General features: G+C 43.2%; 2 protein-coding genes across 6 annotated transcripts; one reads left to right on the top strand and one right to left on the bottom strand.

The window, feature by feature from the left end:
* Nucleotides 1-600: 600 nt before the first annotated feature.
* zgc:194312 (uncharacterized protein LOC794943 homolog) lies at nt 601-3001 on the bottom strand. Its single transcript, XM_061233595.1, has 2 exons — nt 1696-3001; nt 601-1301 (listed from the first exon to the last, which is right to left on the bottom strand). The coding sequence occupies exons 1-2, from the start codon at nt 2622-2624 to the stop codon at nt 1241-1243; spliced, it is 990 nt and encodes a 329-aa protein (XP_061089579.1). The 5' UTR covers nt 2625-3001; the 3' UTR covers nt 601-1240.
* Nucleotides 3002-4694: 1693 nt separating this feature from the next.
* si:dkey-33c9.6 (active breakpoint cluster region-related protein) lies at nt 4695-20980 on the top strand. Of its 5 annotated transcripts, none has more exons than XM_061236786.1 (24): nt 4695-5205; nt 5328-5421; nt 5840-5979; nt 6390-6502; nt 7850-7954; nt 8976-9185; nt 11880-11987; nt 12179-12233; nt 12322-12374; nt 13098-13235; nt 13629-13750; nt 13934-14090; nt 14254-14379; nt 14661-14736; nt 15308-15403; nt 16215-16289; nt 17174-17271; nt 17520-17630; nt 18221-18387; nt 18753-18892; nt 19123-19257; nt 19804-19909; nt 20138-20279; nt 20549-20980. In XM_061236786.1, exons 3-24 carry the CDS (start codon nt 5928-5930, stop codon nt 20660-20662), a joined length of 2499 nt encoding a protein of 832 aa, XP_061092770.1. In that variant the 5' UTR covers nt 4695-5205; nt 5328-5421; nt 5840-5927; the 3' UTR covers nt 20663-20980. The 5 variants fall into 5 exon arrangements, with proteins under 5 accessions (XP_061092770.1, XP_061092771.1, XP_061092768.1 ...); XM_061236787.1 differs by having other exon boundaries at nt 5864-5979; XM_061236784.1 differs by having other exon boundaries at nt 4695-5421.
* The last annotated feature ends 1399 nt before the right edge of the window (nt 20981-22379 follow it).

Below are 22379 nucleotides of genomic sequence, written 5' to 3' on the forward strand. Positions count from 1 at the left end.
GCAGCACCCTTGGAAATTAAACGCCCCACCTTAAAAGGTGTGATTGGTTCCCTCACCATTATACTGCAGTGCAACCCCGCAGTAACACATAGTCCATATTGAAGTGTTAATGTTGCATCATTCAGTGGGGTCAGGTGGTAAGAGCAGTTATCTGGCAGTCGGAGGGTTGCCGGTTCGATCCCCCACCCCGGGCTGTGTCGAAGGGTCCCTGAGAAAGACCCTAACCCCCAAATGCACCTGACGAGCTGGTTGGTGCCTTGCATGGCAGCCAATCGCCATTGGTGTGTATGAATGTGAAAAAGAAGCATCAATTGTGCAGCGCTTTGGATAAAGGCACTATATGAATCCCAACATCATTTATCATTCAACTCTACGACTCTAGCATTACCTACTGTTCTTGACCCTGGAGTCTCAACAGAAACAACAGAGAGCCTTTACTCTCCCAGAACCCTCTGCTGAGTGGCGCAAATGAAGCCTTTTTTGTTTTATGTAAAGAATGTCTAGCTCATCCAGAACACATTCATGATCAACACCCAACAGTCTGAGCACACAAGGATCTTGGGTATAGATGAGGAACAAGGACAAGCTGGATGACTACAATGGATTGAAACTGAGTTTTAATATCCAGTAATACTGTAAAAACATGCATGTGACTGTAAATGATGTGTCCATTATTAATTAAAATACAGCACATTTCTGTCATTGATAGACTCATTATTAATGTCAATTATAAATAAATACACTTTGCTTTATCATTCAACCTATAGCTTATATAATTCACAGGAGCCAGAATTGGCTTTGATCATATCATTTCTGGTTTTCTACTATGAGATTTGTACACACCCCTTGAAATCCACTGTGAAGTGCTTGCATGTTCACTGGCATCCTTGACATTGAATAGCTCCTTGCTATCTGCTGTACAGAGAATGGACTGCACAGATAGTGACCAGGGTCCAAGTGTCCCTTAAGCTCCATTCCATCAAAGTAAAATCATGTGTTCTTCTGCTGTGTGGAGTAGTGCTAGAAAGGAGATCCTGTGACCAGAATCCTGCAGGTTTGAATACTGCCAGTGTCTGTGTACTCGTACTGTGCGTGTTCAGTTTCTTCAGTAAAATTCCAGCTCTATCCATAGGTGAACCTCAGATATGGGTGTCTACTGAGAAGGCTGAGAATCTTTTTGTGTTTTGTTCAGTTTATTTCTCCCTTCCATCATTCCTGCCAGGGGTCTTCTCTTGCCCACTCACACAGATGTCCTTGAAAGCTCTGTTAACATGAGGCTTTGGGAAGTAATTGTTCTCTCCCTGAAACAAGCAGCAGAAATTTATGTCAAACTCATTTTCCCAGTAATATACAGGAGACTTAATGTGGTCTACTTGTACCATTCCCGCTTTCAAGGTATACAAATTATGTGTAAGAAACAGCAGTTGTTTGTCAATGTCTTTTACAGAATTAGAATAACAAGTAATTACTAATGTCATTAAGTTGTTACCTTCAAGCACCAGTTGAGAGACTGGACACACAACAACATATGGGACACATGAGGGTACACAAAAACAAGTTCTAAAATCTGGGCCCTAAAAGCAAGCAGGCCATGTGTTACTTTGAGCTTTTCAGTTCAACGTTTTGAGTTCTACAGTTTACTTCATAGTGTGAAGGCAAGTGTCGTTGTTTTGGCGGTTTCTCTTTGAGTCTTACCGTGTCTGTGGACACAGACTTGGTTGAGTGGCTCGTACTGTCCACTCCAGGACCCTTTTCAAGTGACAGGACAGGCATGGGAAGCGATGGTACAGTTGCTCCAGAAGCTCCTCTTTGCGCAATCCGTAGACGATGGGAGCAATGCACTGAGCAAGGCTGAAGAATACAAAGTTTATCACTGCGAACATGTCTTTGTGGTCACGGAGGAGATAGTTGTGCTTCTGAAGGAGGTGCAGCACAAAGTTCACAAAATTTGGGAGGATGTACACAGCCAGTTGGGCGCCATGCAACGCTATAGTCCTGCACCCGACGCGATTGCGACGAGTCAGCACGCCGAGACGCCTGCCCTCCTGCAAGATTTTGCCATAGCTGAACAAAATGAGGATGGCGCACACAGATATCAAAATTATTTTGTGGATCTCGCCTTTTTTCAACTGCTCTCGGCCGCATGGTTGTTCTCTGACCATAACTGTTCCCCCCTCCATGTTCAGCAACAGAATCAGTGGGGTAACCAGAGCCAAACCCCACGTAAGCATTCCAATGAGCCAGGGACACTTCGTCCAACACATGGAACTGTATTTGAGCGGGAAGCAAATAGCCAAGTAGCGGTCAAGAGCCATGGCAGTGAGGGTGAGGAGAATATTTGAGGCACTGGTTATTAAAAAGGTTATCAGTGCCTGGCAGGCGGCTTCAGGGGTTCTGGCATTCACGTGTATCTGCAGGTAGAAGGCGCAACTGACCCCGAAGTAAACCAGGGCGGAAAACAGTAAGTGGAATAACAGGACAAAGCGTGCCTGGCAGCGAAGCCGTTCATCCCGTAAAATAGTCCAGTTTATTATAAGGTTGAAGAATGCCAAAATTGTGAAGGACAGGGTGGACGCGCACACGCGTATGTAGGTGTAGTCATTCCCCGTTCCGTTGGTCGACATTGTTGCCAGTATTGCTGTTTTCCACTTATTAATATCCGTTTCACATTTAATAATACTGGTCTGTAGTGCGACAAGTTGTGAAACCTCTTGAAGAGAAGCGTAATTTCAAGGCGTCTCGTCTCCTACCCACATCCTCGGGTAAACGGGCACATTTGTTTTGTTTTTCCTGGTCCTTCAGTACATTTCCAAAAAAAAATGGAAACGATTGTTTATGTTGTAGATATCTACCCTCTTCCAGTAATCTTCCTCTCCCGTGTGTCTTGATTTTTCATGTTTTGCCTTGCGCGCGAGTCCATCCGTGTTGTAGGAGTGTTCCTGTAACCAAACAGCCAGCAAGTGGAAAGCCAAACTCTTTCTCTTTCTCTCTCTCTCTCTTTCTCTCGCTCTCTGTATTGTACGTCACGTCATGCGTGCATGCGTGATGATGATTATTTATGTTTAGCAATTAAATTAAACAATTTGAATAATTCTGGACTAATTGACGTTTCATAAATGGAATGAACCTTGAAAATATAGGTGTAAGAAATATAAGTACATTTTTTATCCAATGAAACATTGTTTCAATGTATTGTATTAACACATTGTCCCAGTTAATGTCAAAGTTAATGTTAAGTCAAAGCTCACCACCTCCACATCAAGCAGCAACATTGATTTATCTGGACTGTATTAACCAAGTATTCAGACCCCTTCATTTTTTGCAAATTTTATAATGTTATAGATTTCATTTTATGTATAACGTGCGGTCTACTGTTGGATACATTTAGAATTAACAATTGATGTTTACTTTTATAAAGATGAAAATACGAATATTTATTGGGAATTGCGTAGTTTTATGTTCTTGTTCATTTGTATTATTGATGTGAAACCGCTGGAATAAATGGCCATCTGGTGCCAATCACAGAATACGCATGCAATGAATATCTAGAATATAGGGTTAAACTGCCATCTTGTGGTACAGGGACTGTTTTGTGGAAGCAATTGTAGATGGCTGTATGCCCTCTTCTGAATTGATAGCACCTCTGGTTAATATTATTGGACATTCCAAATTGAGAAATACTACTTTGCGTAGTGGAAGTGGCGGCAAAACCATTGAAACATACCCTCTACTCTGTACCAGCATTGTAGAGGTTGACATGCCCAAAATAAAATAGTTAGTATTCTTGAATCCTGTTTACTACAGGAATACTCTTCTGAAAGGTTTTTCCTCAAAATCAGCAATCAAATCAGACCCAAGAAACCCAGCGACCTGAATAACTGTGTAATCAACTGCTTTAACTGACCAATTGCTGTGCTAAGTGCTGAGTAACAACAAAAGCCAGTTCTCCAGGATCAGGAGTGAGGACCACTAGCTTTTGCAGCATTTAAACTTCCATCCATGTTTATTCCCTTTCTGACTTTCTCCATATTAGATGAGCATATTATTTGTAAATATCTCAATAAGAAATTTGGTTGTATGAATCGTCCAGTGAGCCTCATTCCTGGTCCTGGGGGCCACGGTCTTCTGGTATTTGTTTTCGCCTTGATGTCAGCAACCAATTCAGACCCAATAAATCAGGTGAGGTGACTTGTCTGTGTAATAATCTGCTTGAATTGACAACAAAAACCAGCGCACACTGCAGCCCACCAGGAGCACGAAGGAAGATGACCGGAACAGTTACTTTGTTATTGTGCCATTGAAGTGCCTACGGGGTCCCCTTGAGGATATAGATTGAAATGCAAGTTTACAGGTCGCATGATGGAAACAAACTGGTGGCCCTAATCATGTAACAGCCCTTATTCTGGAGTTAAACGATACGTTTATTTATTTAAACATATCAAAGTACATCAAAGATATAGGCTACTAGACTATATGTATAATGTAGTGCTAACAATGCAAAATGGAACACTGGCCAGTAGATCGATTAAATCTAGAAGTCCTCACTGAGTCAAAGTAAGCAGTTGGTAAGAAAACTACGGAGGATAAACATTTTCTGAGGAGAACGAGTACGTGCAATGTGTTTCCTGTCCCATGTGAATTCTAGTAGTGTGGTCGTTAAACCCGCATGTGGCGCTCGCTGTCAAAATGTAACTGTGTGCTAGGCGGGTAACGCGTTGTTCTGCGGTCTGTTCTTGCAGCACACGGTCTGTTCTTGGCTACTTTTATCGAAAACATTTTGACAGGCTATATTCGCCTAATGCCGGAGTACAGTAGCTACTGAGCGTTGCTTTTACTTTAATGTAAACTTTCAGCGTATCCTACTGTTTTTTTATTTATTAATTTCATTTTTTTATCACTGTCACTCTAAAGAAGCACTCCGGCATAAATCAGGCTTTTTTTTATTGTTTCCGAAACAGGAAGTTTTCAACGGTTGTCCGCCCGCCTTAGCTAATTATTTTGTCACAATCGACTGAGATTAAAATTCTCGTGACAGCCGATCTTCCTGGAGCTGAAGGACCAAATAACCTAGTGTCATGGAATTGTCGTGGAAAGTAGCTGTCTGTGTTTGTATTTGATGTATTTTCAGAGTTCACTGAAAATTTCATTATTAGTTGCCATTCCGTCGGTAGGCAGGACTAAATGGTTTAAAGGCGATAATGCGAGGTAATTACAGTGGCGTAAAATTTATCGGGAATTTACTGAACTATCAACCAACATCTCAGAAGAATGCGTTTCTGTGAAGCACATCACGCCTGGAGCACTTAAAAGGTTTTCTTTCGCCGCAGTCATCCCAGGCTGCGGACCTCGATTGCATTGTTGTAGGCTCCTGCCACGCGGATAAGACGCGGCACGGCAAAGATTCTTGGCATTATTATTCAGGTGAGACAAAACGCATTCAATTTGACAACATAGTCTTGGTAAATTAAAATATACTAGCACTATTTTAACGTTATATAGCCTAGCGCAACTACGAAACGAGTATATAACTGTTTATTATTACAGTTGGCATGTGTCATGAATGGGTCTTAAAACGCATGTTCTTCGATTCACTTTACATTTATAGAATTATAATTCCTAAAAGGAGGAATGAATGTAAGACTGATTTCGTATCTTAGATGATGTATCTTTCTGAAGGGCCTACTCTTTCTTTAGCCTTATTTGTTCTTCTGTTGTTGGCTGCAGAATTTTTCAAAGCAGATAAAACATATCTGATCTTTCAGTGAAAACTGTTTTCTTTCAAAATGCTTGCTGAGTGGATGTAATTAATTGTCTCTGTAATGTATTGGATGCCGCCCAGGACTGATTCAGACAGTCTCCCCAGGTACAGTAGGCCTATCTGAAATTCCAGTACTTCCAGCTAAACTCTGTGGACCTGCCTTAAAATTATGGACGTGTATGAGGAGGCACTGGACTACCTGCGCACATGTGGTATCACTGGTAAGCAGTGAATTTGGCAGATTGCGAACAGTGTGCAGAATTTAGTTCATTATGTGCATTTGTTTGTGGCTTAGCGAGGTGCGACGGAATATGAGTATGCCTGACCTTCTACGACTTGGTTGAATACCCTATTCTAATTGGCTGGGAGGGGTATGCTATTTTAGTGCAGTCAAAGGCTTATTCACTGTTCTAAATTAATGCGCATCAACTTAAATGTTGCGGCTTCGGCTCGGGAAATTTACTTCCTTCGCGTTTGGCATTCGAACCGCATAACACACAGCTCGGTCATTCTGCCGTACATATACGTCCTCTGTCCCCCTGCTTTGTGTATGGATCAAAAGAAGCCAGATCAGATGTACGATTCTTTCTGAGTGGAACTGTGCTTCAATGTTCCTCTATTTGTGATTCAGTAACAGCAGAGATGGAACCTGATCTATTGGATGATGTTTTTGAAGTGGAGACTGAAGTGGACTTTGCACCCAGCCCTCTCCACACTGACAGCATCGACTTCCCTGACACACCTGTGAGTTACCAACTGATACAGCATTTTATTTTGCTGCTTAATGGTTAATTACTAAACTGATTAACTGCTCATCGGTGGATTGCCATGACAATATACACACACTGAGCACTTTATTAGTCCTGTACAACTACTTAAATGCGATTATCTAATCTAATAATCCAGTCTTCTTGTGGAAGCAGTGCAATGCATGTAATCATGCAGATATGTAATCATGCAGATATAAGGAGCTTCAGTTAATGTTCACATCAACCATCAGAATGGGGGAAAAATGTGATCTCAGTGATTTCGACTGTAGCATGATTGTTGTTGCCAGACAGGCTGGTTTGTGTATTTCTTTAACTGCTGATCTCCTGTGATTTTCACACACAACAGTACAGATGGTAGGATCAGATTTTAGTGCCTACAGCATGAATTCATGGACCAGCAGTCCAGGCTGGTGGTGGTGGTGTAATGGTGTGGGGAATGTTTTCTTGGCACACTTTCGGCCCGTTAATACCAATCAATCATGGCTTGAATGCCACCACATATTTTTTCAACAACAGTATTGTTGCTCACCATGTGCATCCTTTTATGGCCACAATGTGCCTATCTTCTAATGGCTACTTCCAGCATGATAATGAACCATGGCACAAAGCAAAAGTAATCTCAAACTGGTTTCATGAGCATGACAATGAGTTCAGTGTTCTTCGGTGGCATTCCCAGTCACCGGATCTGAATCCAATAGAACACCTTTTGGATGTGGTAGAACAGGAGATTTGCAACATGAATTTGCAGTTGACAAATTTGGATAAATTGTTTGAGGCGATTATGTCAACATGCAACAGAATCTTAAAAGGATGTTTTCAACATCTTGTGGAATCCATGCCATGAAGAATTGAGGCTGTTTTGATAGCAAAGGGAGGCCCTACCCAGTAATAGTTTAGTGTTCTTAATCAAGTGCTCAGTGAGTGTAGCTGCACAATAATTTACCACTCATACAGCGTCTTCTAGTCTGAACTATGCTACTTGCCAGTGAGTTTCCGTAAATAATAATAATTTATTATTTAGCTGACACTTCTATCCCCCAAAAAATTATTCAATTGATTAGACTGAGCAGCGGACAATCCCCCCTGGAGCAATGGGGTTAAGGGCATTGTTGTATGGATGTCCTAGTCATGTGCCTTAATCAGTAGGCTACAGGCTTCCCCAAATAATAAACAAATCATTTACTGGTAGAGTTAAATGAGTTGTCAGATTGGCACTGATCACGCAGTGTGATGGAGATAATGAATCATATATTATTACATGCATATGAAAAACTTTTGGAAAGCTGTTTTTGTCATTTGACTGGCCACACTTGTGTTTCAGACGGACTGCGGCCCTGAGATGATGCTGGAGAGGAGGCTGGTAGTCCTCACGAGTATCTTGACCAGTGAAGAGCTGTATCTGAGTGAGCTGGAGACACTACTGACAGTAAGGGGAGGATATCCATGCTAACACCCTCATCCCACCCCCACACACACACACACGTATACAAACACACAGGCACGCATGCAACCACATACAAACACATATACATACGCACAGGCACACACTGACAGACAGACACAAATGTCAAATTCACAAGAAGGTTTGGAAGATCTGAACATTAACAGCTGTTGCAGCCCTGATAGGTCTTGATCCTCGAGTTTGAAGCCATGCCACATACAGTATATGTGAATATCAGAAAAGGACCCCTTCTGCCATGGTCACATGTTCACAAGTACAGTACAGTAGGGTTTTATCGGATTAAGCATTCTCAACCATATCCTTATTTTTCACTCAGATTCTAAACATTTGTACTTGAATTGAAGAAACATTTAACAGCACATTCTGATATTCATGTCACACCAAACATGTTTGTTCTTCTTCCCCACTTAACCTTATTAGGTCAAATGCCTGCAATTCACTTGACGCTTAACAAAACACTTCCCCATCTGTGCATGCTCGTGCAACAGACAGATTCTAAATGAGTGTGGATGTTGAGTAAGGATATGGATTGAAACCTCTTGGCTTCTTTTCCTAATGCTTTCTTGCCTGATACGTGGTTCAGCACATAATCTCACCACCTGTCTTCTAGATAAGGAAACGTAATGTTGCCACAGATTGGGCTCAGATGCAGTAGTAATTCAGGCTCTGTGTACAAGTAATGTTTCTCAGATGCTTTGGCGCGTAATGACCTGGCGCTTCTGAAAATAAATTAGAGAAGTACCGTGCAGTTTCATCAGTGTGACATTGCCGGTGGGTGTGTCATCTTTCATGTATGGAGGAGAACCAGTCGGGCCCTGTGTGCGTCTCTGTGTGTGTGTTTTCACGCGCGTGTGCACGTGCCTTTATGTCCGCAGCAAGACACGTTTTCTTGTCTTCCTGTCTCAACTGATTCAAATTCTCCCTGTGTTTCTTCACCCCTCCCTCTACCTCTTTCTCTTTCTTTTAATTTCTCCCAACTCTTCAGCCCATGAAGGCACTGAAGGCTACAGCCGGCACCTCCCAGCCAGTGCTGTCCACCCAGCAGGTGCGCACGGTGTTCTTCCAGGTGCCGGAACTGCGGGACCTGCATAAGGAGTTCTACACCACGCTGAGGGCCAGGCTGGAGCCGGCACAGGGGCAGGAGACACAGGGGGGCACACAGCCACCCCCGGTGGGGGACCTCTTCCTGAGAATGGTGGGTTCCTACCACTGCCACCGTGCTGTCACTCAAACAACGCTGGCCTGTTGCCTGGTCCCTTTCACTGACTGACTGGCTGGTGCAGAGAGGTGTCAGTGAATTTCCAAAGTGAGCTGTGTTAAGTGTAGCTTTGGACTGAATTGAATTGAATTGAAGCTTTAGCTCAGTTAGCATTTCTTCAGCAACATAATACAGGCTACACAAAATACCATCGTTGTTGCACACGACAGACTGTTCCAGGTAGCAAAGACATGTGAACAGAAAAGAGGCTATGAACTTTAGTTTAAATGTCTGTGAACTTCTGTATTGTGGACAACAGGGCTGCTGAGTGAAACAAAATTATATTATTTTACCATAGACCATTTCCCACGCCCCCCCCCCCCCCTTCCTCCAGGTGCTGGGTCAATCTGTCTGGTTATTTTTAGCTCTACATGCAAAATAAATGCTCCATTTATTCTGCAAATGGAGCATTGTGGCTTTGATAGTTGATTCATTAAGCTGGGAAATACATTGCTGCCCTCACACACCTGTTACTTCTCTTGCTTAACCAAAGAGCAATGGGTTCAGAGATGTGTGCAATCATCTAGAGAGCTGTCTACACACTGTATCTTTTATTCTACCAGTATGTGCATATGTGGGAACAGCTACTCGTATAGTTTTTCATGTTTGTAGACTGTAAGTGTGTTTTAAGGCTAGTGACACACTCTTTCTTCTGCAAATATTTTTGCAGCTGGAGAGCATTTACAAAAGGAAAACACCTTTTACTTTATGCTTTGTCCAAATGCTGCTGCTTGGTGCGAGACAGTACAGTCCCCTCCAAAAGTATTGGAGCATTAAGGCCAATTCCTTTGTTTTTGCAATACACTGAATACATTTGCGGTTGATGAAGAGATGAGGAGTTTAGAATTTCATCTTTTATTTCCTGGTATTTACACCTAGATGTGTTAAACTACTAAATGAAAGTAAATAACACTTAATATTTGATAGCATATCCCTTGCTTGCAATAACTGCATCAAGCCTGCGACCCATTGACATCACCAAACCATTGCATTCTTCTTTTGTGATGCTTTTCCAGGCTTCTACTGCAGCCTCTTTCAGTTGTTTGTTTCAGGGGGGTTTTCCCTTCAATCTCCTCTTCAAATGCATGCTCAATTGGGTTAAGGTCTGGTGATCGGAGCGACATTGGCTTAGGAGGTAAGAGCAGTCGTCTAGCAGTCAGAGGGTTGCTAGTTCAATCCTACCCTGGGTTTGTCGAAGTGTCCCTGAGTAAGACACCTTACCCCCAATTGACAAAGTAGGCAAGACGCCTAACCCCCAATTAACGAGTTGGTTGGTGCCTTGCATGGCAGCCAATCGCCATCGGTGTGTGAGTGCGTGTGTGAATGGGTGAATGAGAAGCATCAATTGTACAGCGCTTTGCATAAAGGTTATTATTAGGTGCTAGATGATTTTGATTAACTTGACCTGTCTAAAACCTTCCACTTTTTATCCCTAATGAAGTCCTGTGTGTTGGCAACGTGTTTTGGGTCATTGTTTTGCTGCATGATGAAGTTAGTTAAATGGTAAATGGTTGGAATTTATTTAGCGCCTTTATCCTAAGTGCTGTACAATTGATGCTTCTCATTCACCCATTCATACACACACACACACACACACACACACACACACACACACACACACACACACACACACACACACCAATGGCGATTGGCTGCCATGCAAGGCACCAACCAGCTCGTCAGGAGCATTTGGGGGTTAGGTGTCTTGCTCAAGGACACTTCGACACAGCCTGGGCGGGGGATCGAACCAGCAACCCTCCTACTGCCAGACAACTGCTCTTACCACCTGAGCCAATGTGGCCCCCTATTAGTTGGTTTGTGGCATTTCTCTGTAAGTTGGCAGACAGAATGTTTTTGTAGACTTCATCCTGCTGCTACCATCATGATAAAGACGAGTGAATTTGTGATTACTGAGCCCACATCAGAAGCAGCCATGCAAGCCCAAGCTTGTAAGTTTTGGATCATGAGCAGATCCCTTCTTTTTCCATCACTTTGTTGAGGTTAACCAGTCCATAAAACTTTGTTCCAGAACTTTTGTGGCTCATATCTATACTTCTTTGCAAATTGTAATCTTGCCTTCAGATTCTTACTAGTGATAAGTGGTTTGCTTCTTGTGGAATAGCTATATATTGCTGCTTTCTAAGTCTTCTTCGAATGGTTTTTGAGATACCTTCACTTCTGCCCTGTGGAAATTGTTTGTGATGTCACTGATTGGTTTCCTTTGTCAACCTGTTCGATGTCTGTTGCTGAGAATGCCAGCAGTTTCTGTCTTTTTCAGGACATTCCAAGTTGTTGTACAAGCTATCCCCAATGGCTCTGATCGATTTCCCCTCTTTTGTAAGCTTCAAAATGGCTTTATTTTCTCCCAAAGATCTCTGGTCTTGATTTTTGTTTATTGTTTCTAACACAAATGCAGTCTTCACAGGCAGAATCCAAGGCTAAAACCAAGAGTAGACACTATTTATTGTTTAACCAAAACAAAAAAAAGATGAAATTCGGATCTGTCGTCTCATGTACATCTTTTAACCTTGCTGTTCCAATACATTTGGAAGGGACTGTATTTCTCAGTTAAGATTGACTCAAGAGTCTGTTTTTGTCTGATTGGCGGTGATGTGATCATGTGGTAACCAGGTCAGTCAGTTGGGAGTGTACCGTGGCTTCATTGATAACTACGAGAGTGCCGTGGAGATTGTGAGGAAGTGCACCCAGACAGACCAGCGCTTCAGGACACTGGCAGAGGTAAGGCAGCAATGCTGCTCGCCTCCTTCTCCCAAATGCTCACTCAGACTCATGTACAAAAATATCCCAAAGGACTCCAAATACACCAGTGAAGAATGGGATACCATGTACTTTTGGATTCTGTAGGATTCTGCCTTTCTCTCACTCTTCCCCCTGACTTTGACTCATTCTTCTTTGCGTTATTTCTGAAGAGTATGATGTCTTGTAAAGGGTCAGACAACTCCAAGACAACATACACGTTTGAAGGTAAGAGAAACTTGACGTCTGTCTTTCAGTTACAGCAGTATCTATTATCATTATCCATAAGACGCATCTATTCTGTCTTGTACTCTAGCTCTCCTATATAAGCCTTTGGACCGTGTGACAAAGACGACCCTGGTGTTGCATGTAAGATTCACTCCTGTCAGACACCACCACAAACAAAAAGACCCTTTCCCATTACTACTTCACTGTAATCATTTTCTCACTTAGAGTGCCATGCAAAAGTATTTGCCCCTTTCTGATTTCCTCTATTATTGCATATATTTCACACTGAATGGTTATGAAACTATTATTTAATTTATTTAATTAAAAAATGAAAAGTTAAACAGCCATATCACCCATGTGAAACAATAATTGACCCCTTAAAGTAAATAACTGGTTCCACCACCTTTAGCAGCAATGACTGCAACCAAATGCTTCCTTTAATTTGATATCAATCTTTCACATGGAATTTTAGCCCACTCTTCTTTGCAGAACTGTATGACTGTAATTCAAACACAATGAACTGCTCATTTCAGGTCCTGCCACAGAATCACACAGGTTTTGTGTTTTGTGGTTACTCAACTTCCCTTTGTGTATTATTACACTTTGTCTAAAGAAGCCATTTCCTGTAGTGTGACAAATGGTTAATAGAGGAAATCATGAAAAATACTTTTACACAGCACTCATTAATAACACACTCTGTTATCACTCACTCCATCAGTTAATTCAGTTATATACCCTGCTGAAGTTTACACCAGGGTATTCATAACTAATTTGCTCATTCACTGACTAGCACATACCTGCGTGTTCCTTCACTCACAGAGTATGTTGATGTCACATTCAGACTGTATTATTGCTCTCCCACAGGACCTGCTGAAGCACACGCCCCTGAACCACCAGGACCACGCCGTGCTGCAGGAGGCACTTCGCATCTCCAGCAGCTTCCTGTCGGGAGTCAACGAGGAGTCCCAGTGCAAGAGGGCTGTGACTCTCAGCACGGGCATGGTGAGACTAGATACTGGCCCATACACACAGGCTTGCACACACACGCACACATGCACACACACAAACGCACACAAACACAGACAGGTACGCCTGCAATGCACACACACACACACACACACACACACACAAACTCACGGGCACACACAAACAAACACGCACACATACATACCCTTAAGCAGTTTGCATGTACCCATACATAAATCACTCACCCTCACAAACGCATATTGCTCACATACTGAGATACATAGTGTATACACCATATATACACCATCATGCACACGGAAACACAGGAAGCATCTCATCCCCTCCCTGCCCTAAAGCAGCCATTTGTGTGCGACTGTGCTCTTTGGCTAAAAGCGCCTGCCATGTGTCTGAACTGTGGTGGCTCTGCAGAGACGGCAGCTAATACGAGATGGGTTCGTGGTGGACATATGCGAGGGGGGGCAGAGCATGCGACATCTCTTCCTGTACACGGACCTGCTGCTGTGCGCCAAGCTGAAGGGTGGCTCAGCTGGGTGAGTTTCACACCCCTCTCTCACCTCAGACTGCTGAAATGCTAGATTCCCTACACCTGCAACCAGTGTGGCTCTTACAGCAGATAGTAACTGCTAATTATTATAAACTATTCATTATGAATGGCTTTTATAATTGTCATTGCAGTTGCTATTTTATGGGTACTGTGCACTTCTTTCACACAGGAAGCAGGCTTATTACAGGTTCAGCTGGTACCTGCCGCTGGCCGGACTGCGGGTGCACTGGGCTCAGGAGCAGGAGCTGTCAGCAGACTTGCAGTTCCGGGTCAGCACCATGAGGGACAAAATGTTCCAGCTGAGACATGAGCTCAGACAGCAGGGGGTGAGTGTGTGCGTGTGTGTGTACGCGTGTGTGGTTGGGCGTGTGTGTGTGCATGTGCTTGCTCATACTGTATGTGCATGCATATGTGTGTGTGTGTGTTTGTAGGACTCGCGCATGTTTGGTGATGAGCACATGTGTATTTGTCTCCCTCGGGGTGGGTCAGAGTTGCAGCAAAGCCCAGTGGTCCCGTACCCTGGAGCGCAGCCGCAGGAAGCTGCAGCAGGTTGAACTGTGGCTGTTGACCCACTCACCTCTCCTCTCCCTGGAGCTGCACAGCCCAAACGGCAAGGTGAGCCCCGGCACAGCTCCTGAGCTGGAGCACGACATATTCACCGATTCAGCCTGTCCCAGCACATTGAGTCTGCACTTAAATCTGCTGAAGACACTGATTCAGAGAGCACCACATCCAACACTCGCTGGCCCAACAACTACACTGACTGAACTCAAGAGCGCATAATAGTCATCTGGAGGTTCTTTGATGAGATGTGCTTCAGTGAGTCAGAAAGCGGCTCTAATGTGGCCCGTGGGCTGAGTCTTGGGTCACGCTTCCCTTTCGTCTGTATTCTGCAGAGCCACACTCTCGGGTTTTCTTCAATGTATGAGCTGGAGGGCTGGAGAGAGGCCATTGAAAAACTGAAAGGAGAGAGTGAGTACTGATGAAGATCCCAGTGAACATTTGTATGGTGAAATGGCAGTGAAAAGTCTGTGAAACATTTGCTACATTTGTAATGCTGACAAGGATGTTTCCTGGCTATATCTGTGTCAAACCTGAGCTATATTTGGGTTAACCAAGTCCGTGTATGTCAAGCTGCCGCTTGACCTAGATCCCCCACCCCATCGAGTATAGTTCTAGAGTCTGACTTTTGCTTCCCGGGAAGTTGGAGGGAATTATGAATGTTGAGAGAATGGATGGTCGTAGGATGCAGGATGTAGAGGTGATGTGTAGCGTACAGGGTTGGGCTGTAGCTTGCAGAGAAGGTGAAAAAACAAAGCCTAAAGCAGTATAATGAGGGAAAAGTCAAGCCCATCTCCAACACCTTCTCGGACCCTGCCCTGACCCTAACTTTCTGAAAAAGACCCATGATGTAAATTTTAATACATTATCTATTTTGACATCATTTAATCACATTATGATATTTTTTAAATGGATTTTCTATTATTAATAGTAAGATTTATGCATGTGTGTGGGTGTGTCTGTGTGTGTGTGCTTCTGTTAGACTTAGAAACTGTCCCCCCAGACTTGCTGACCCTCACCAGCTCCTGTGCCAAACTAAGAATGACCCAGCATCCACATCTTCAAAGCCTTGTGCCTGGTGAGATTCCTGTGTTGTGTTCTTCAACCCAGAATATTTCTACTGTCATTTCAAGCTGAACACCTGCATTCACCTGAACTATTTGTGAAAAAACAAATTAAGGTAAAGCAATTCCACATGCCAGAAATGCATGCCTGTTCATTCAGTGGCCTAGATACAGTGAGCAGAATTAAAAATATATGTGAGCACTTTATTAGATATTTCTTATTTTTTCGACTTATTAAGTCTTCTGCTGCTGTAGCCTATCCACATGGAGGTTTGACGTGTTGTATGTTCAGAGATGCTCTTTTGCATACCAATGTTGTAATGAATGGTTATTCTCGTTACTGTCTCTTTCCTGTCAAGTCGATTCAGTAGCTCAGTAGATGTTATTGTAGAGACTGTTCACAGGAGTTCAGCAGTTTCTGCGATACAGAAACTACCCTGTCTGGCACCAACAATTATTCAGCGGTCAAAGTCACTTAGATCACATTTCTTCTCCATTCTGACATTTGATCTGAAAAACAGTTGAATCTCTTGACCACATATGCATGCTTGTATGCATTTAGTTGCTGCCACTTAATTGGCTGATTAAATATTTGCTGGTGTACAGATCTACCTAATAAAGTGATCTCTGTATTTACATATGTTCAAACCGGGGTTAATCTTTCATAAAATGGTCAGAGTCAGTTTGAATAATTTCATTTATGAATGAAGACTAAGTCTAAGACTAAGTATAACAGTTAGTGAGTGCTGAACAAATGCTCTCTCATGGTGATATTTACTTTGTCCCTCTCACTTTCTTCCCCCAACTTCCTTTTCTGTATCTCAGCCTCTGCGGACCAAGCTCTCTGTGGCACCCTTAGCGTTGCTGTTCACTCTGCTTGTGGACTTGAGCAACCTGCAAGTGAGCGCATGCCTCTCACACCTTCATCAACACACCCATCTCATGGGCTCACAACCTTTCTATATCACCCTCAGAGCTGTCTCCACTCCTCCATCTCTCCCACATACCCCCTCTTTCACATGCTGTCACAAACACAGTCATAAATTGCACCAGCTGTGAATAAGTAAGAAATAAGCCTTGTTGTAATGTTCACTAGGTTAGGTCTACTAGGTTGCAATTTACACACTACTAAAATAAAACACGTTGCAGCACACAGCATAGTTGGAATGTCACCCTATGTATAAATTAGATCATTACACAAACCATTGACCAGGAATATTGGCATATTTAATAACGATTCAATGACATTTTAATATATTGTACAGTTGGCACCTCATATTTGCCAATGTTACGAGTATAACTCTGGTCAAAATATTACCATAAACCCCTTAGTTTGTTTGAAAAAGACACAAGGTTCTCCAGTCATAGCATATGGGGAAATTGAGACGTGCGGTGCACAGGAGGTCATATTGGTTGCTGTGGTTATGGGTTATGTCCATTCCATATCATAGAATCAATCATCACTTAACATTACTTTGCGAAGAGCTTACATTCTACTAACTAGGTTTTGTGCAAAGGACACATGGTGCAACCAATTTAATAGCTGCCTGAACTAACTAGTAGCTACTAAGCCTGTGGTGTGATTCCAACTTAAGGGAGAACTTATGGAAAGCTGGTGCTACCCTACTCAGGTCTCCACTACAGTGTCTCCATCACAGACCAACTCTGACCTCTCTACCCCAGAACCCATCCACCAGGCAGTCATGTGTTCACCCCAGGCTCGTCCTTTATGTGACCTCAGAACTGTGTCCTGTGTCTGTCTGCCTGTCCCATGTGTCTTTCAGGTCTGTACATATGCTTGGAAGTGGACGGATACAGGTTTTACGACAACAGGGCCCAGACCCATCCGTCTCTCAGCAGCCCGACACCGCAGTGGGATGAGGTGACGCTTTTGGTCATTACATTGCACTGACATGTGGCCTGTTACTCTCACACTCTACCCTCCTACAGTCCCAGGCTAGTTTGCTGCTTTGTTCATGTATGACTGTTCATGTATGACTGTACATCCTCATTTATGTATTTGTGTAGAAATAAGCTGTGTGTGTGTGTAGTTTGTATGTCTTTGTGTCTGTGTGTGTATGGTATATACATGCTGCAGGTCCTTTGCAATTTGTGTGTGTTTTGTTTCAGGAGCTTTCCTTAGAGGTGGACGATGCACAGTGTCTCAGGGTGCTGTGTGTAATGCAAGAGTGTGAGAAGAGTAGACAGGTGGACAGGATCCAGGGCAGAAGCTCCATACAGGTGAGAGAAGAGAGCTTTACTGCTGTTCCATGCAGGTAGGATTGGTGGTTACCAGGGAGGGAAGATGGAAGAGGTAGGATGGGTGGAGGAGGAATGAGCAGGGAATGCCATTGATTGGCTTTTCCAACATGCCTGATGTGACATGGAATAATTATCTGATCTCTGAATTCTCTGCTCACTAGTGATTACACAGATTCAAAATTCTACCTGACAGATCTCCAGAATGTCAATGAGCAAAAAATTCCAATATTATTCATAAGCAGTCCTCCTTTATACCAAGTAAGTGAATATGTCCTTATGGTCAAAGTTTGACAAAATCTTGTCCTGGAATAAAGGCGACATAGGTCTCCAATTTTTCATGTCTTTAAGGTGTTAACCAGACAAAGGTAAAACAAATACATATTTGACCCAGGTCCGCGCCCAATGGATGAAATCCGCTGGCATTGCTCAATCGATTAATTACGTATGTGCCCCGCTGAATGCTGGCCATAATCAGAACTAGCAAAGTCTAGATTCTTCATTCATAGTGCAGAGATGAGACCACAGAGGAGTCTGGTGTGTTTGAATCTGTGTGTTTGTGTGTGTCATAGCTGGATCCCACCACGATGCTGATGAAATGGAGGAAGTACATGGTATCTATGAACCAGATAGAGGTACATCTGTCCCTCAAGTATTCGCCCCATCCCCTGGTGCCCCCCAGCCAGGTCCCTGTCCAGCAACAGCCGGTCTTTAATATTCCCATTGGAGTTTTAGCACAGTGAGTCTGCTTGCCAACACTGGACCTACAAATGTTTCTCAGACCTGTTTACGACAGGATCCTGTCTAACATTCTGAGATGCATACATTAAATCTTATTCATGTGTTTACTTATGAAAACATCTTACACAAATAAAATGTCATACTGTAGATTGTAGGAAGTGTAAAGTTAAACAGTTCCTCTGATTAAATTTGAAATGTCAGGAACAAAAAGCAGAACTGTGTGGTTTCAATTAAAAATGGAATGAAATGCATGAGAAATAGAGGGGGAGAAATAGGGAGCGAAAGAAGGTTAATTTTAGACTCTGAAGGCAGAAGTGGCTGTGTGAGAGCGAAAGCGCGTGTTCCTGTGTGTCGCTCTGTTAGGCAGGAGGGGGTGCTGGTACCCCACATCGTGCGCTCCTGTATAAAGGACGTGGAGCTCAGGGGCCTGGAGGAGGTGGGCATCTACAGGATTTCTGGGGCTGCCAGCGACATCCAATCTTTGAAGAGCAGCTTTGACACGAGTAAGCTGTGTGTGTGTGTGTGTGTGTGTGTGTGTGGGGCTGTGTGTGTGTGCGTGTGTGTGTGTGTGTGTGTGGGGCTGTGTGTGTGTGTGTGTGTGTGTGTACACGTGTGTGTGTATGTACACGTGTACACTGAATAGTCTTTAATGTCTCTGTTTAATCTGTTTTGTAATACTACCTGGGTGCAGTTTTTAGGTGCTCATACAGTAAACCGTATGCCGTTCTTGCAGATTTGCGCGAGGCTATGTCCCGGCTGCGGTCCATGGATGTGAACGCCGTGTCTGGAGTGCTCAAGCTGTTTTTTCGGGAACTTCCAGAACCCCTTATCCCGAGAGAGCAGTTCCAGAGCCTGTCTGATGCCCTGGGTAACCCCACACAGAGACTATCTATACTGCAGCTGAGCTCCACCTTGATTGACTAAACAACTTACATTTTACATCTAGTGAAATGTTACCCAGGGGCCATACACGTATACACCGACTTGTTAATGGAAATATTTAATCAGCCAATCATTTGGCAGCAACTAAATGCATAAAAGCATGCAGACGTGGTCAAGAGGTTCGTTCAGCTGTTGTTCAGATGAAATGTCAAAATGGGGAAGAAATGTGATCTAAGTTACTTTCACCGTACCTGGTTATGCACTGTTGCGCTGGATAAGAGCATCTGCTATACATGCCTAGAATGGAATGTAATGTAAAATGAGAGCAGCTTTCTAAAACGTCTAGACTATTCCAGTCAGTAAAGGATGCCAATTAGCATGATGTATTTTTATGTCACTTTCAAAGTTACAATCATTTAAACAAAAACAAGTTCCAGACTACCTCCACCCACAGTACTGTTGCATTCATATATCCGGGAGTCTACTGCTTTCTCTCATAGTGGTCTGAGAATCTGTGCAACTGTGTTGACAGCTATTCCTGACCTGAGCTCCAAGATGCAGTCCATGTGTAGCATACTGCAGGCCTGCCCTGATGTTAACCGCAACACCTTCCTCTTCCTCCTGCACCACCTCAGACGGTCAGTTCCTCTTCCTCAACTGATCAGTACTCTCGTCTTTTTATCCACCTCCCGAAGGTATCAGAAATATCTATCACATATCATTAAGTTGCACTGTATGACCAATCGACAAATTTCAGACCCACCTATTCAAAATGCGAATCACTCACCAAAGCAATTTTATTATTTTTCTTTCTCTTCCTTGTTTTTCTGTTCCCCACTACCTGTTTCTTTGCCTTTTACTGTCAGGGTGTCAGAAAAACAGGAGATCAACAAAATGACACTGATGAATCTGGCAACAGTCTTTGGCCCCAGCTTAGTCCGCCCTCCAGAGGTTGTTCTTGGACAGTGCGGCCCACAAGTCGACATCTCTCAGGAAGTTGTGGTTCAGGTGAGTCTGTGTGCCAATCCCAGCTTTTTACAGCCAAATGAAAGGGACCAAATCAAAGCAATCTGTATTAAGGAACCAACAAAAGACAATCGGGCACTGGTGTATCAACCAAATCACTGACCACACCCTAGAGAATCTGACGTTCCAGCAGTGTTTCACCACAGCAAGCTTGTTACTACACTAAAACAGAAATTGAATGTATTTGTTTCCCTTTCTGTGTGTGTGTGTGTGTGTGTGTGTTACGTGGCTGTGTGCATGTGTTTGTGCAGGTCCAAGTGCTGTACTTCTACCTTCAGTGCAGCAGTCTCCCAGCCCCTATAACCGCAGTGCCCCTGGACACAGAAGAGGAAGAGGAGATCACTACAGGAGGGTCTTTGCATTAGTTGAAGTGTTCTGTTAAGACACAGAGTTTATTTATTGTGTTCCCCTCAAAGAGACTTCCCCTCATTTACATAAATGTCCAGAAAGCCTTTTTAAAATCCTACAGTGAATTGATTTGATCTGCAAGGAAGAACCTGTGTGAGGGACATTTCATTATTAGTCCACATATTTAATTTAAAAAATTAAAGTGAATATTTTTGAAATCTTCTCAGGCAGACAATGACTTATAAGATGTGTGTTTCTGTGTATCGATATCTAATCATTAGAGCAATGCAGTGTGTTGTTGATAGCATCACCGAATAAAAGATGCTTATAACGCTGCTAGTGTGTGGTTTCTTTGTGTAGGGAGTAGGATGTTTGAAATAGGCATTTTGCCATTTGGCCTCCACAGAGTAAAAAGTTCAGTGTTAAATCAACTCTTACAAAGTTCAGTCCCAATTGGACTCATATACTTAGAGTTGAATACACACTGAAGACATGTGGGAAAGCAACTAGTAGCCATATAAATGAAATAAATGTGTGTGAATTAAGGGGGACTGTATCAGAGACTGCGGATAAAATTACATTTCAGGCACCAAGACCAGGATTCCAGTACAGTTGACTTTGTTTTTAACCCAAACAATATTCCAGCATAGGTTATCCTAACACGCTTTCAGTTGGCTTCCAAATGTTTGCAGTCTTAGGGATCTGCAAATCCATAATCCCTAAAGAAAAGTAACCTTAAATTCGTAATACAGCATTAATGCGTGTAACTAGTTTGACGGAATGTGAGACTGAGATTTGGCGTGAAAATAACAGAAAGCTAGAGAAAGTGGAAGGACTGACTCTCCAAACCGAACAGATGTTCATTTGCACGGTTGTGATGGGGGGGGGGGGGGGGGGGTGTGACTGAAAACCAATCAGTTACGGTTCAAGTTCAACAAGACGGGCTCACAAAAACATGCACTGGCACATCAAAGTGGGCCCCACTGAACACTCCCACAGCTGGGTGAAAGGGTATACCCTCGCTCCCGCAACACCTGGGCGAGCGAGGTTTGAGTTTCCGTCCGTCCATCCGTCTTTTGATCAGTAATCCCCGTCCTGGCCCACTCTCCTTCTCACCGCACATTCTGCCGGCCCGCCCAAAGCCCACTGGTGTCGCGTGTGAAATTATAGCATCCAGACAATGTCCAGAAACAAAGGGATGTCAGACGACATTGCTGCACAGTAAATCACCTGTCTTTGATAACTACAAAATTGGGTTCTTGTTGCAGAGTGCAGACGCAATGCTCAAAGTAGCATGGTGAAGACTGAGTGTTGTGGGGCTCCACTAGAAAGGGAGAGCTGTAAAACAAGCCCCATTAGTGTACAGATGTTGGACAGATAGGTTTTCAAGACTGGGGTCTATATCCAGGAACTGAACCAGGGAGGATGGACACAAAATGATGAATCGTTGTTCCCTACCTCTGCCTATTGTGAAAAGTGAACTACATTGTTTCCTTGTTCTTAGAAAATAGTTTTCAGGTGTGGATTTTGTTGTAAATTGTAGCGAATCAGTAGCTTGATTTGTGACTGGCATTCTCAGTGAAATGGTGCCCACATTTTCCCTAAAGGTGGGCTACTTTAACTGACTTTGTGTCTTTTCCTCAATCTTCCAGAGTGTTCTTTGATATTTTCCTTAGGGGCACTTGAGAATTGTAACATTTTGTACAGTATATATATGTACGTACGTGTATATAT

Source organism: Conger conger, chromosome 3, assembly GCF_963514075.1.
Source record: "Conger conger chromosome 3, fConCon1.1, whole genome shotgun sequence".
Taxonomy (NCBI): domain Eukaryota; kingdom Metazoa; phylum Chordata; class Actinopteri; order Anguilliformes; family Congridae; genus Conger; species Conger conger.